The following is a 16908-nucleotide window of genomic DNA, read 5'->3' on the forward strand; positions in this document are numbered from 1 at the left end:
ACACTTCCTCTAGTTGCAGGAATGTCCCCAGATCTGAAGCCCAGCACTTGGGTGTTTGATTGTTGGCTGCTGCCTCTGTGGTATTGATGCCCCCAGGCTTCAGGCAGAGTGTCCAGGCCTCACAGTTTGATTGGAATGCTATGTATTCCAATCAAGACATGACACTTGTACCCATGGGAATGCACTTGAGAATATTTTGTTTCTTAAATAGTCAACGGTCACAAAGATTTGAAAATCAACTATGCAACATTCCACATTTCACACTAACTATTAAACAACAAGGAAACGTCACCATTCCATATTGATACCAATACAAATCTATTGCATGTTCATTTTCACAAACAAAAACACCCGGTATCACCCCTCGCAGGTTCCTCAACAGAAAAGGAGGATAAGCCTGAGAATGTGTTATCATGTTCAGAACTTCATCATATAAATGATCCGTCCATCAATGTGTGATTTGTTCCATGTATCAGTGCCATTCTCCGTCCAGGAGCCACAGCTGTACAGGCCCTCCCACACGGCCCAATCTCACCGGAACCAAATCCTGGCATCGACATATTCCACTGGTGCTCAAGGTGCAGTGGAACATCCTTGACTTCCACAGTGTTTAACCCACGGTGGCGTGCCAGCTACATGCAGCACTCACCACACCAGCAACTAAAGCATCAGAAATCTGTGAAAGCATTTCTTCAACGCCGTTAGTTGGTGGCCAATTTTGGAACAATATCCCGCAGCGTCTTCTTGCTTCAAACCAGATTGCCTTCTGGACTCATATGTCCCCCCTGAGCCCAGGGTTCCAGTCATCAGGTACCTTAGAAAAATATGTCCTTCTTTCTGAGTACCGAAAAGGAAGGAAACCGCAACAACAACCTCCAGGCATCTGCGTACACCGGCAGGAGCAAACAGCAAACACAACCTGTAGCTGTGAAGTGCTCACATAGCTAACAATACCTTCAGCTGTGCAGCCAGGTGTTTCTCATGGTCAGAGGGAGTTAATGTGGCCTTCAGTATATAACCACGAACAGGGCTCTGATCTGGAAGTATTTGTGGGTCAGACAGGCAGCTGTTGTATTTGCCCCAATATTGTATACACAATGTTGGAGGATGGCCTTTAGGACACGCAGGCACTGAGCCCCCCACCCTTCTCCCGCAACCCCCACCCCCCCCACCTCCGCCCAGGGGTGAACCGATTTGCACTGGCGCAGATTCTGATTTTTGCCTCTCCCGTGATTTAACCGATACGCACAGACCCGCACCAGGCAGAACGTGTCAGTTAAATTGCTCCCACAGAAAATCTCTCAGAATTAATAGGGAATCAAGGGGCTTGTGAAAGTGAGGAACTGGAAATAATTAGTATCAATAAAGTGGTCGCATTTAAAAAAGTAATTAGATGAAAGTTTTATAAATCCCCTGGATGTAATGATCTACATCCCAGATGGGATTGAAGGAAATGACTGTCGAGGTAATAGATGCATTGGTGGTGATCTTTCAAAATTCTACAGATTTTGGAATAGTTCTTGCAGATTTGAAAGTAGCAAATCTAACCTCACTGATTGAGAAGATAGGGAGAGAGAAAATGGAGCAGTACAGATCAGTTAGTTTGATGTCAGCAGTAGGGAAAATGTTAGAATCTACTATACAGGATGTGATAACTGGACATTAAGAAAATAATGATATGGGACGGGATTCTCCGTTTCAGCGGCTATGTGCCGGCGCCAGCAGAGCAAAAAAATTGGCGTAAAACCCTCACTGATTCCGGGACCGGTGAGGGGTTAGCAACGGCGCTAGGTGAAACTCCCGACTCCCGCGCCAAAAACAGTCGGAGAATGTCCGGGTCTCGGGCCTCATATGTGCACGGCTGACAATCTGCAGCGGTTGTGCCGTACAACATGGCGCCTGCCGTGCGCGGACCCTACCCGCCATTTGTGACCCCACAGCCCACCCCCTGGCTACCCCCTGGCCAGAAAGCCTGCGGATGTTTTATTCCTGAAACTACAGTGATCGTTTTCCATTGGAATCGATCGTGTTCCACGAGGCGCCGGTGCTAACTCCTCAACATTTGCTCAATCGGTCCAAGTACCGCGCCAGTTTTGCTTTTGTGGAAGTCCATGAATCCTTCCCTGGCGTCAACACTTAAACTCAGGAACGGAGAATACTATGTGCTAGTATTCCTATAAGAGTTGTTGATCAATTCACTCATGTTGTGACTCCGGGGCACGTGGGGCTGGATTTGACCGCGCGCTAGACCAGGGTGTCGTAACAAAACACAGAACCAGCTGTTGCTGATGGTTTTTTAAAATTTTAGTCTTAAAGCGGCAACCATAAGAAGAAACAAATGGCAATGGACAGGAAAATTGCAGAAGATCCAAGAGCGAGGGCAGCTCTCAAAAAATGTCCATAAGCACCATCTCTGCTGCATGGTTGACAAGGCCCAATGCTAATTGCTTAGCCTCTGTGTGATTGCATTTCTGTGGCTGATCCCGAAAGCCATGAAATCCCTACAGTGCAGAAGGAGGCCATTCGGACCATCGAGTCTGCACTGACCCTACCTCGGCTCGCTCCCCCACCCTATCCCTGTAACTGATTGATCATGGCCAATCCACCTAATCGGTATATCTCTGGACTGTGGGAGGAAACAGGAGCACCTGGAGGGAACCTACGCAGACACAAGGAGAATGTGCAAACTCCACACAAACAGTCACCCAAGGCTGGAATCGAACCCAGGTCCCTGACGCTGGGAGGCAGCTGTACTAAACCTTGTCAATCGGTTGCACTTTCCACTTCTGGGTTTGTCCGCAAGACCTCTGCCATGGGAATTAAATTCAGCCCCGTGATCCTTTATCGATGTTCGAGTGTGTTTGACATTGCTACTGTCAAGGACATTCGTCCTACTGTACATTAAAGGTGCTATATAAATACAAGTTGTTTGTATGGACCATAATTCTAGCTTTATTCTTAAAATAGGAAAATGTTACACAGCACAAAACAAATCTGCCTGACTTTCAATTCCATTAACTTTATGGAACAGAAACTCACACGGATGTAAAATGACTATCTCTTGTGCTGTGCTACCACCAAAGATTAATTTCACACCCAAGGCTTTTTAGAATAGAAACTGGAGCTTCTTGAAAATTGTGCAAAGAGACAGTAATGCACGTTGAAAATGAGTTTCTACCCATTTTTTCTTCACCCTGTGTGATTTTATGGAATCTCAGTGAATTAGCCATGGAGCTCTGCAGCTTGTCGGCCACTCAAACTGTGAGAGCAATCACTTGATGAATAATTGAATGAAATTCTTGGACAGGAGCATGCATACTCCCAATCCATCAGTGGTTCCGTATTTATTCCATTAGTTCCATTTGCTTTTAAATGTATTCTCAAAGTTACCACTTGCCGCTTTGAATTATTTCAAAATGTTTTCTGGCAGTAGTCCCTCACGCTGCCAAAGAAATGAATAGTCTATTGTTACAATCCCAGCTGATGTTATTACTGGACAGATCATATCCCAGTGTAAAACCTGGCTTGATAGATCCTAATACTTTTTTATATAAACTGTGGAAGAAGTTGACTGAACAAGTTCACAGGGGTTTGCTGATGAACTTTTAACACAAAAACTTAAATACTTATTAAAACATGAATAAAATGAACCATATTAAACCAGACAAAAAGGATGGAAAGATCTTAATATAAACGCAAGAAGATGATTCAATTTCCCAATATTCCTTTACCCAGCAATATCTTTACAGACACTTAAACCAGTGAAGAGTCCCCACTAGCTTAGTACAAAGGCTCCTTGCTTGGGATTGCCACACAGGCCAACAATTTTATTTCAGTGAATTCCAGAGCATTCTCTTGATGCTTCTCACCCAACTCGTATCTCTTCCCAAGATACCCAAAAATGACAGCACTTTAAACTCACTTGAGACTGGAAATGCCTGTGAAAATACAACAGACCTTTGGTTGGTCCATCAAATTTTCCATCCTGCCCGTAACAACTCCCACGATGGGCAGGTCTGGAAAATTTAGGCCTCTATTTCAATGGCAACTCTTCTAAACTGATCACGTTACTAAATCCCATATTTGACTATTTAGTAAACCGTCCAACTAGCCTTGTATATTTCTCTTCCCAGAGAGCTGAAAACCTCTTGTCTTCACTCTCAGACACACACTGAACTCTTCCCTGACTTTTTCTGTGTCTCTGTGTCACTTGACTACTGTTGCTGGGCAACAGTCCAGTTTTTTTCTCATCTGTGTTTTTTCCCCAATATCATTACTTCTAACCCCTTCTTACACAAAAATACATGTATACAAAAACACAATTTAAAACTTTACATTGATCATCACACTATCGGGACTAAATATTTCTAGGTGTTACAACAACAACTTGTAATTACATCGCATCTTGAAAGTAGTTAATATTCCAAGGCACTTCACAGGAGCGTTGGCAAACAAAATTTAACACAAATTACGCAAAGAAATATTAAGACAAATACCTATGAAAAATGGTGGGTTCTAGGTAGTATCTTAGGGAGGAGTGAAAAATAGGAAGACAGAGGTTTGGTGGTTGTGGAGTATGTGGGTGCAGTAATTCAGGAGTTTAAGACCTCAGCATTGTCTAGCAATTAAATTTGGGTTGGTGAGAGCCCAGTGCCGTGATCTCAAAGATTTACAGGGTCTGGGGAGATTACTGGGATAGGGAGGGGTGAGGCCACTAGGGATTTGAAAGTAAGAATTTATAAAAACCTTCTGCATCCATGCATTTCCTATCCACAGACTTTCTACCTGTTGTCACAATTTCTGGTTACAGTTTTACATCAATGTTTAACATTAAACCTGTCTATGTACATGAGTAACTTGAAACATGACATGTGGTAAGTGTAGAATACTTGGGAGGAGCAGGTAACTGGACTTTCTACCACTGGGGTTTCTTTGCATTAGATAACGGGGAACCAGTGGATGTGGTGTATTTGGATTTTCAGAAGGTTTTTGATAAGGTTCCACACAGGAAGATAGTAAACAAATGTAGGGCACATAGGATAGGGGATAATATACTGGCATAAATTGAAAATTGGTTAATGAACAGAAAACAGAGTAGGCATAAACTTGCCATTCTCCGATTGGCAGGATGTAATTAGTACGGTACTACAAGGATCAATGCTTGGGCCCCAGCTAGTCACAATCTATATCAATGATCTGGATGTGTGGATCAATTGTAATATTTCCAAGTTTGTTGATGAAAGAAAACTAGTGGGAATGTGAGTTGTGAGATGGATACAAGGAGGCTTTTAAAGGATTTAGACAGGCTTGGTGAGTAGGTAAAAGAACTTGGCAGATGGGTTCTAGTGTGGAAAAATATGAAGTTATCCACTTTGGAAGGAAACACAGAAATGCAAGTGTGTTTCTTAAATGCTGAAAGGTTGGGAAGTGTTGATGTCCAAATGGACCTGGATGTCATTGTTTATGAGCTACTGAAAATTAACATGCAAGCGCGGCAAACAGTTGGGAAGTAAAATGGTACGTTGGCCCTTATTACAAGAAGATTTGAGTGCAGGGGTCAAGATGTCTTGCTACAATTGAATAGAGCCTTTGTGAAATGACACCTTTAGCATCCTTATCTCAGGAAGGTTACATTTGTCATTGAGGGAGGGCAGCGAAGGTTCACAAGGCTGATTCCTGGGATGGCACAATTTTTTTTATTTTTAAATATTTTTTTGTAAATTTAGAGTGCCCAGTACATTTTTTCCAATTAAGGGCAATTTAGCGTGACCAATCCATCAACCCTGCACATCTTTTGGGTTGCGGGGGCGAAACTCTCGCAAACACGGGGAGAATGTGCAAACTCCACCTGGACAGTGACCCAGGGCTGGGATTGAACCTGGGACCTCGGCGCCATGAGGCAACAGTGTTAACCACTTTCCCACCATTCTGCCCTCTGGGATGGCAAGAATGTCCTATGAGAAGAGATTGAGGAGACTGGGCCTGTATTTGCTAGAGTTTAGAAGAATGAGAGGCGACTTCATTACAAGATATAAAATTCTTACAGGGCTCGACAGGGTAGGTGCAAGAAAGCACCTTAGAACCTTTTTATTTCCTTCATCCAGACATACTAGCCACATCCGCAAACTAATTGTTATTCCCTTGCGACAACAGGTTGACTGGAACATATTTCCCCCATATTATCCATTTATTTTCAAGCTTTATTTCTTTCTAGTTATTGAGTGTAGGTTTATTTATCAAGTCAGCTTAGTTCTTGTACCTGAAAGTTGCCAATTGGAGGATATACTCCACGCTATCATTAAAGTTAAGAAAGAAAGCTGGGCTCCACAACAAAGAAAACTGTCCTGGGTTAACAGGAGGAATGTTCACATCATAATGATTTTCTGGGCATGAATTTTTTCATGACAGCCAATTTTTTCTGACCTGCTTGCAACCTTTAAATTCTTTTTAATCACCCCCTGCTTGTCCATTTCCAATTGAGAGATAAGAAAAATATCAACTGCTGCTTCTTTTCTTTTTATTTATTTGTAGAATCTGTAGGAGCTTGAACATTCTTACTTCCCCTTCAGAGCAGAGGAATAGTAGGATCACAGCAGGTGGTGCTATTGTACACTGTGTAATTATTGTACATTGTTAAATGTCCCCCTCTGCTGGCAGAAGCCTTCTACTGCATGATTAGCTGCCATAGAAAGAACAGTGAAGTACTGATACTGAAATTAGTTGATTGGTGCCATTGGGGGAGGCAGTTATTGGGGAGGAGAGTGTAAACTACGGAATTTGCAGGGCCAGGAATTTCTATTGGTGCCACTTTCTCCAGGGTTCAACTGATGAAGCGCTCTGGCAAAAGTTCTGACTCGGGGTGGTTGGAAAAGTGCTTCCACTCACTCTGGTGACATGTCCAAAACAGAGAGTAAGAACAGGCTGTCTTCACCTTATAAATGCAGTCTTCTGACTCACCACAGGTTCTTAACAATATGTATTACAGTCTGTGTGTGGCATTGTTTACCAAGCGGCATTCATCAGAAAAGGGGACATTGTAAAGTGCCACTGCTCAGCTGAAATTGTGCAGAATGGATATTGGATGTACCTATCCAATATCCAAGCAGCTATTGGATAGGTACATGGATGACGGTAAAATGATATAGTGTAGATTTATTTGTTCTTAAGGGCAGCACGGTAGCATTGTGGATAGCGCAATTGCTTCACAGCTCCATGGTCCCAGGTTCGATTCCGGCTTGGGTCATTGTCTGTGCGGAGTCTGCACGTCCTCCCCGTGTCTGTGTGGGTTTCCTCCGGGTGCTCCGGTTTCCTCCCACAGTCCAAAGATGTGCGGGTTAGGTGAATTGGCCAATGATAAATTGCCCTTAATGTCCAAATTGCCCTTGGTGTTGGGTGGAGGTGTTGAGTTTGGGTATGGTGCTCTTTCCAAGAGCCGGTGCAGACTCAAAGGGCCGAATGGCCTCCTTCTGCACTGTAAATTCAATGATAATCTATGATTAATCTAGGACAAAGGTTCGGCACAACATCGTGGGCCGAAGGGCCTGTTCTGTGCTGTATTTTCTATGTTCTATGTATGTTTTAATGTTGGTCATGTCTTGGGACTCAATTCCTGCATTGCAACACTGTTTAAAATCAAGAAATGTCCCTTTACTTTCTCCGCTGCCTGTGGAAAGCATTTCATATCAAAAGATCCAGGATTGCAGCGATGCACAGTGGCCTTCCCATTGGGAATTCCCCTTTAAATAGACTGGATGATCAGCAGCAGGAGTACAAGGATCCAGATTAACCAGGCAGCACCAGGGGAGAGACAAACCACTCCAGCACTACCCATCCAGGATCAACATCATCTATAGATCCATGAGTACTTTCCAAGAGCTCGCTTCAAGCTCTGTCTCAACCAGGTCATGGCCTCAGAAACTCAACCTGTAGAAAGCCATGTGCTCTCTCCCTGGCCATAGTATCCACAAGTGTTAATCATATAACACTACAGTTTGTCCTCATAGCCGCATCATGGGGCTAGTTCTCAAACGATACTGCTGAATTAGCAAGGATGTTAGGCGTGTATTTCTAGAGAGCGTTCTCCTTGAACATCTACAGAAACCAAAGTTGCAGCAAATAATTGGTAGAATCGCATAGGACACCAACAATCTTTTGTGTTTTCTTATTTGCTCCATGTTGTAGGCTGTGGGTTATAGTTTGATTGGCCTGAAGAAGTTTTCACGGTCATGTGGTGGTTAACTGTCAGTCTTCATTGATTCTTTGAGCTATTTACAAATATAGAATAAAGGGTATAAGCTAGGAACTGTGTCCATGCTTGCAGGTACGCATGGCTCTGTCCAACACTCGGCTGACCTCATGTGTGGGTCATGTGCTCTTGTATATCACTATGCGGGTGGTATTGTGCTCAGTCCCGCATTAATCCTGTATGCACCAGACCCTTATACTACACGTATTTATCCAGTGTATTTTAAGTGAGTTAAATTTACCTTGTGCCTTACATCATTATAACTATCAGATATTTCTCGTTACTACATTTCCACTAACCACCCCACCAGTCGGAGGAGTGATAGGCTGTCATTGGTGGGTCTCTCTGAAGGTTTGGAGGTTGTTCTGGCATCTGAGTATGATTTCATCCTTTTGTTCCATTCTTGGAACTGCACTTGGTCAGTTTGGCTGTTGTGCTGGTTGGTACGTGTTACCCTAACTCATTTCTTCCAGGGTGGACAAACATTGTGTTCATCTCCTTGGCATTTCTGTCACTTCTTCCATCATCATGCTATGAATCATGGTGATGCCCTCCGTGATGGAGGATGAGCATTCCTGTGATTAGATTGAGATTTAGTGGCAAGCTCACCTCTGCATTTCGCTGTCAGCAATGGACAGCTGCTATCAGGTTCCAACATCTTCTGTGGTTTTGAGATGCTGGCTGGCAGTTGCAGCATATGTTCAGTGGTCGCAGTGTTGTACCATCGTTGAAGCTGGTAGTTGAGGCTCGTCGGACTGCTGGTCACTCTTCTCCACTAATGGTGTCATGATGACCTCTTGGGTAGTTGGCTGGTCTGACCATTTAAGGTTTTCCGTCTCCTTCAAGGAAAAGGGACAAACCTGCTCCATGAAGAGGGAAGAAAGCACATAACTGAAGTCCCAGTAAGGATATCCCTTTTTTGTTTGAGCATTCGGGAACTTTCAGTTCTGTGGTTGGCTTGACATTTTCTGCCACTTTGTGGAGGTCCCGGACTACAAAAGCATCTCTGCTCAAGAGACTGTCCACTATCCACCCCGATGTCAGTTACATTGTCATCATCATAGAATTTTATCATAGAATTTACATTGCAGAAGGAGGCCATTTGGCCCATCGAGTCTGCACCGGCTCTTGGAAAGAGCGCGCTACCCAAGGTTAACACCTCAACCCTATCCCCATAACCCAGTAACCCCACCCAACACTAAGGGCAATTTTGGACACTAAGGGCAATTTATCATAGCCAATCCACCTAACCTGCACATCTTTGGACTGTGGGAGGAAACCGGAGCACCCGGAGGAAACCCACGCACACACGGGGAGGATGTGCAGACTCCGCACAGACAGTGACCCAAGCCGGAATCGAACCTGGGACACTGGAGCTGTGAAGCAATTGTGCTATCCACAATGCTACCATGCTGCCCGAATTGTAAGCCAACTAATTTCACTGAAACTTTGTCTTTCTTGCAAGGGTTTCTAATCATCATATTTAAAGGTCTTGCCTTGGAATTCTCTCCAAAAGTCACTCCAACTTGGAAGAGTTTCAATCTTGGACACAGAGATTCTGTTCCCCTGGATTTCTCAATACTCTCAAGCATCAACTTTCAAGCACAATTTCAGATCTTTGGTCACATGATAGCGGCACGGTAGCACAGAGGTTAACACTGTTGCTTCACAGTGCCAGGGACCCGGGTTTGAATCCTGGCTTGGGGTACTGTCTGTGCGGAGTCTGCACATTCCCCCCGTGTCTGCGTGGGTTTCTCCGAGTGCTCCAGTTTCCTCCCACAAGTCCCGAAAGACATGCTTGTTAGGTGATTTGGACATTGTGAATTCTCCCTCAGTGTACCGGAACAGGCGCCGGAGTATGGCGACTAGGGGATTTTCACAGTAACTTCATTGCATTGTAATGTAAGGTGACTTGTGACACCAATAAAGATTATTATACCAAGCAGAACACCACCAGTCAATGGGATAACTTGGGGCCAGAGATCTTTAGGACTTCTTCTGAGCTCTGTTTGATTATCAGGGCTTCTCCTAAGTCCACTTCACTTAAGGTATGTCCCTCTAATCCTTTCTTTAACTTTGAGCCTATTTATCTGCTCATTTCTGTTTTCTCAAATTCACAGTGGCCTGTTTTCTCAAATTCACAGTCCCCTATTTTTGTCCGGTACCTGGGATTTCCTTTTGAGATCTCTCCTGGATTAAAACTGACTGACTGATTAAAAAATGAATCCCTAAGAACTGACCCTTGAACAGATCTGGTGACCTATCACAACACTTCACAAGGGCCTCTCCCAGGTTACTAGGCAAGTTCAAATGTAATAAACAGTGAACCATCCTGGATCTTAAGTGTTACAATCTCCATAATCTGCTAACTTCACACACAGAGAATCGGAAATGGATTTCATAACAACAGCGAAAGGCTGCTTGTGGATGACAAACATCAGCTCGAAGGTTTGTTTGTCGCCATACTTAGTGGTTCCAGCATTCTCTGATTGGAAGTCAGATGCCTCTGGGCCCATAAAGTGGTATGTCTGTTGTTTGAAGCCCGTGATATTTTAACCACAGTTCTTTGTCCAACAGGATTATTATGCTGGCTCCTGTGTTTAATTTAAAATTTGCTAAATTGCCTTTGACTGAAATATATACATTCCAAAATAAGAAACCAAGATCTTTGACCTCATCCAAGAAGCATGCCTGTGCAGTCTCCACCTCAAGGATAATCTTTGGGCCTTCTCTACATTTCAAAGCTTTTGACTTGTACAGTTTACCAATGTAAAGCATTGCGTGAGCATTGCTGGCTAGGCCTGCACTCATTCTACTCCCCTCCCCCCGCCCTAATTCACCTTGTTTAGAGGGAATTTAAGAGTTAACCACATTGCTGTGGGTCTGGAGTCACATATAGGCCAGACCAAGAAAAGAAGGCAGCTTTCCTTCCCTCAAGACATCGATGAACCAGATGAGTTTAAAAGTCAATCGACTGTGGTTTTATGGTCAGACTTTTAAATCCAGATTTTTCTTATTGAATTCAAATTTCACCGTCTTCTGTGGTGGGAGTCGAACCCAGGCCCCCAGAGAATAACCTTGGGTTTCTGGGATACTAGTTCTATGGCAATTGCACTCAGCTTGAAAAAATATTTTCAGCAATGACTGCCTGGATTGGCTGCGCAGAAATTTATCTTGCTTAGCATTTTATTTTAAAGCCACAAATTCGACAAATCCTGGCTTTTGGTTGCTCGCGCTGAGTTTAGAAGTAGTACTTCTGTCGGAACCTTTCATCTCTTTTTGGAACATGCCACATGTTCCGGCAACAACTCAGAGATCTGGCTTTTCTGGCAGCATTTTAAAGCGGCAATTCCTGGCCACTGAACTATATAAACATTTCTCAGGACTTGATTTATCCTGGAATTTAAAAGCTTTCGCTCAATTCTGCTAGGTCTGCTGAAATGAGATGAATGAAAATCGCTTATTGTCACAAGTAGGCTTCAAATGAAGTTACAGTGAAAAGCCCCTAGTCGCCACATTCCAGCACCTGTTCGGGGCCGCTGGTACGGGAATTGAAGCTGAATTTCCAAGAAATTCTGTGGAGTCTTATACTGCAGAAAGGAATTATAAATCTCTTCCTTCAGCTTCCATGCCTTTCTTTGGAACTTTGTCCTGGTGATTTGACCTCTACGCCACTACTTCTGGAGCTTCTTTTCGAGACAGGCTGCTTTGCTGATTTTTTTTCCCTCGGTCTTCCAGCATTTAACTTTTTCTCTGTATTTTCTTGAGGTTTTGTTTTTTCCCACAAGCTGCCATCATGTTGTAGGGTTTGATACAATTTGGTAGGTCTGAAGAAGTCTTCATCACAGTCACATGTAGATTAACTGCATGTCTTTATTGACTCTTAGAGCTATTTACAAATATACAGTGAAAGGCACAGGTTGAGAGCAGTTTCCGTACTGGCTGGGACACAGGGCTCTGTCCAATAATCAAATGACTCTGGGTGCAGTCATGTGCTCTCTTACATCACTGTGCAGGCGCCACTGTACTCAGTCCCCCATTAACCCGATAGGTGCCAGATCTCATAAAATATTCCTAACATTTTCTTCTCCTCTTGCAGAAGAATTTCATTATTACTCGAGCAACTCGATACCCCAAAGCCAATGTTTATCTGTGGGATGTCAATGAAATGAGTGCCAAACAAAGAGAGAAATGGATCCAAAGATCGCTTTGTTTAGTGAACCCTCCTTTGGATTTTTGCAAAAAATCAAATTTACTGCAAGGCAGAGCCTGGCTGTGACCAGAAGCAAAAGCTATGTTCATCCAAAACCAGAACCACTGCACGATATCTGGAACAGGAAACCTCCAGACTTCAGTCCACAATTCTACACGTCCTCAGCAATATTCAATGAGAAAATGACTCGGAAAAAAGGAAACACGTCAAAAGATTTTAAGAAGGTTGAAACAAGTGGAAAGGTTTTATTTCCAGAAGTCGTTCTGAAGAAACATACTTCAAACTTTGTCTGCAGGTTTAAAATCCTGGATCCATTTGAAGCTAAGATTATGTTTGTGAAGAATGGAAAGTATACGGCTGGTGCTTTTAAAGATTTAAAACCACATGATTTCAGACAGGTATTTACCACTTAGTATTATTCTAATTGTGAAATAGGGAGACCGCCACCCTCCAATCGGAGAGATGTATTACAGTTGTAAATATGCACATGGGACTTAAAAGCATGAGAATATGCCGAAATCCAGCTTAAGTATCCACTCCTGAAAGTGTTGTCATCTTTGGTGTCCAGAGGTTGTCTGAGGTCTTCCATTCACCTCCTCATTATACCCTCATCTCCAAGACACCTTCATTACACCCTCATCTCCTGTCAAATGCCTTTCTGTTCACCAAGTTGTCGGTGAGGCAGCATTTTTGTCACTCAACATTGCTAAGACTGAAGTGATGCTGTACACCCTTTGCAAGAAACATGCTACGCCACACCCTGATTTACCGAAACCTTGGATAGCAATCAAGCTCAATCTAATAATGCACTGCTCTTTGTCTCCAGTTTGACATGAGCTGAACTTCAATCCTCGCATATAATCTATTCCCATAATTACTTATTACCAACACCAAGAGTATTACCCATTTCCAACAGCACTTCATCCCTATACTGAAACTTTGTCTCCCTCGGCTGGATTCTCATCCAAAACATGTTGCAATTGTCCCCTCCCCCCACCATTGACATAACAGGATTACTAACCTTCAGTTTCGGGAACATAATTTCCATACATTAGCATTAATTATTAGGCCTCTTCACTGCTGCTTTTCCTGCCCACTACGGGCCTTTTCCAATACTCGGGAAATTCCATCCAATGTTTCAAGTCTGTATGACTCCATTTCAGAGCCCCTACAGAGACATATTTAGACCTGAAATGTTAATTGCGTTTCTCCCTCCTCAAATGTTGAATTTTTCCAGCATTTTCTGTTTTTAAGTTCAGGGGCGGGATTCTCCGTGAATCGGCGCGATGGCCCGAACTCGGCGCGAATCACTCCGGCGTCGTGCTCCCCGAAACGTCATGAATTCTCCGGCCGGGAATCGGCTAGGAGCGGCGTGACGCCATTCGCAACGGCAGCACCCGTCAAGGACGCGCACGCATCATTGATGCCGCGTGGCGTCACTGCACAAGAGACGCCCCGGAGACCAAGTGAGACCCCCCACTGCCTGCCCCCCTTTCCCCCTTCCCTCATCCCCACTTCTCCCATATCCCCCTTCCCCCATATCCCCCTTCCCCTATATCCCCCCTTCCCCATAGACCCCGTCCCCCTTCCCCCATATCCCCTTCCCCATATCCCCCCCGGCCCCCATATCCCCCCTTCCCCATATCCCCGTTCCCCCATATCCCCGTTCCCCCATATCCCCCTTCCCCCATATACCCCCTTCCCCCATATCCCCCCTTCCCCTATGTCCTCCCATATCCCCTCTTCCCCTATATCCCTCTTCCCCGTGTACCCCTTCCCTCATATGGGGGATATGGGGTAAGGGGGAATGGGAGAAGGGGGATATGGGGGAAGGGGGATATGTGGGAAGGGTGATATGGGGGAAGGGGGGACAGACCCGGTCCATCAGGCATACGACGCCCCCAGGACGTTCCAGGGCGGCCACGAGCCAGGGACAGAAGGGGGTGACAGCCGGCTTGCGCCCCCCTCCTCCCCGGCACGCACCCTCCCCCCCCCCCCTCTCCTTCCCGGCACGCACCCTCCCCACCACCCCCTCTCCTCCCCGGCGTGCACCCTCCCCACCCCCACCCCTCCTTCCCGGCACGCACCCTCCCCCCCCCCCCTCTCCTCCCCGGCACGCACCCACCCCAACTCCCCCCCCTCTCCTCCCCGGCACGCACCCTCCCACCCCCCCTCTCCTCCCCGGCACGCACCCTCCCCACCCCCTACCCTCTCCTTCCCGGCACGCACCCCCCCAACTCCCCCCCCCTCCTCCCCGGCCCGCACCCTCCCCACCACCTACCCCCTCCTCCCCGGCACGCACCCTCCCCACCCCACCCCCCTCTCCTCCCCGGCATGCACCCTCTCCACCCCCTACCCCCTCCTCCCTGGCACGCACCCTCCCCAAACCCATCCCCCTCTCCTCCCCGGCACGCACCCTCCCCAACTCCCCCCCCCCCCCCTCCTCCCCGGCATGCACTCTCCCCACCCCCTACCCCTTACTCCCCGGCACGCACCCTCCCCACCCCCCCCTCTCCACCCCGGCACGCACCCTCCCCAACTCCCCCCCCCCCTCTCCTCCCCGGCATGCACCCTCCCCACCCCCTACCCCCTCCTCCCCGGCATGCAACCTCCCCAACCCCCCCACCTCTCCTCCCCGGCACGCACCCTCCCCAACTCCCCTCCCCAACTCCCCTCCCCCTCCTCCCCGGCACGCACCTTCCCCAACTCCCCCCCCCTCCTCTCCGGCACGCACCCTCCCCATTCCCCCCTCTCCTCCCCGGCACGCACCCTCCCCTTCATCCCCTCTCCTCCCCGGCATTCACCCTTCCCAAACCCTACCCCCTCCTCCCCGGCACGCACCCTCCCCATCCCCCCCCTCTCCTCCCCGGCACGCACCCTCCCCAACTTCCCCCCCCTCTCCTCCCCGGCATGCTCCCTCCCCACTCCCTACCCCCTCCTCCCCGGCACGCACCCTCCCCAACCCCCCACCTCTCCTCCCAGGCATGCACCCTCCCCACCCCCTACCCCCTCCTCCCCTGCACGCACCCTCCCCTCCCCCCCTCTCCTCCCCAGCACGCACCCTCCCCTCCCCCCCTCTCCTCCCCGGCATGCACCCTCCCCACCCCCTACCCCCTCCTCCCCGGCATGCACCCTCCCCATCCCCCCCTCTACTCACCGGCACGCACCCTCCCCAACTCCCCCCCCCTCTCCTCCCCGGCATGCACCCTCCTCCCCCCTACCCCCTCCTCCCCGTCACGCACCCTCTCCATCACTAGCCCTCCCCGGTACCCACCCCCACCCCCCCTCCTCCCCGGCACGCACCCTCCACAAACCCTCCACCTCTCCTCCCCAAACCGCCTCACTCCTCCCCGGCACGCACCCGCTCCATCACTCGCCCTCCCCGCCCCCCCCTTCTCCCCCACACACACCCTCTCCATCACGCACCATCCCCAACCTTCCCCTCTCCTCCCAAGCCTCACCCCCACAGCCCCTCCCCCCTACCCCCAGCCCCCCCCCCGGCACGCACACTCCAACGGCTCCTGCTACCTCCCTCCACCTGCGGCCATGCCGTCACTTCTCCGGCGGCCGCTCCACGCCGACCCCTACCTCCGCGCTGGCCGGCGTCAACCAGCACGACTATTTGATGCCGTTAAATGGGTGGTTTGATTTACGCCGGCGTGACCCATGGTCACCTCAGCGGAACTTCAGCCCATCCGGCCTGGAGAATTGGGGCGGCCCCGGGGCCAATTGCGTCGCGACGGTCCACGATATTCTCCGAAGGCGCGCGGCGCGATTCCCGTCGACGGGATTTTTGGGGGGCCGGAGAATATTGTGGGGCGGCCAGGCGGGGTTTATGCCGCCCCGCGGCGATTCTCCGACCCACCGGGGGGTCGGAGAATCCCGCACAAGATTTCTGGCATCTGCAGTATTTTGCTTTTATTTCAGTACATTTTGTGGTGATGTGCATCAATATAAATACATGCAGGCTAGCTATACACTAGAGGGAGCACCAGAGACATCACTTACATGCACAACCAGTAGACCAGTTAGATAGGACACGACAAATGGACATTCACGATACACACAATGGTGACACAACCACAGGAGGGCATTAAACCAACCCATTTATAAAGGACACCACACACATGATCTGCCTCTTTCCAGTGGAGACAGTCAGTGAGTACAGACACTGGGTTGATTCAATATCACTCCCACCATGTGGATTGCAGCAACTGGTTAGTCAGCCTGTGTAGCTATAGTAGGATTAGCAGTAGTGTCGAACCCGAGTAATAGAAGTGTAAATAGTTTAATAAACGTGTTGAAGTTATCGCCACGTCTGAACCTTCCTTGGTCAAGTGCACCACAAGGAACATAACAAATCATGGTACCAGCAGTGAACTGTTTCAATCCATGTAGCCATACCTCAGCATACAGTGACAACCAGCAACGATACCCAGGCAAGATGTTC

The 16908-nt window shown here is 47.6% G+C and overlaps 1 protein-coding gene across 4 annotated transcripts in view; it reads left to right on the forward strand.

The window, feature by feature from the left end:
• Window positions 1–16908, forward strand: part of c6h7orf78 (chromosome 6 C7orf78 homolog) — a 65215-nt gene that overhangs the window by 24786 nt on the left and 23521 nt on the right. For 3 of the 4 annotated variants that reach the window (XM_072509133.1, XM_072509132.1, XM_072509131.1), the window contains one exon: window positions 12345–12856. The exons of the other annotated variant lie outside the window; for it this stretch is intronic. In XM_072509133.1, the coding sequence (XP_072365234.1) occupies window positions 12437–12856 (420 nt within the window). In that variant the 5' untranslated portion in view covers window positions 12345–12436. The remainder of the gene's footprint in view (window positions 1–12344; window positions 12857–16908) is intronic. 4 annotated transcript variants of the gene reach the window in all.

This window comes from Scyliorhinus torazame, chromosome 6 (genome assembly GCF_047496885.1).
Source record: "Scyliorhinus torazame isolate Kashiwa2021f chromosome 6, sScyTor2.1, whole genome shotgun sequence".
NCBI lineage: Eukaryota > Metazoa > Chordata > Chondrichthyes > Carcharhiniformes > Scyliorhinidae > Scyliorhinus > Scyliorhinus torazame.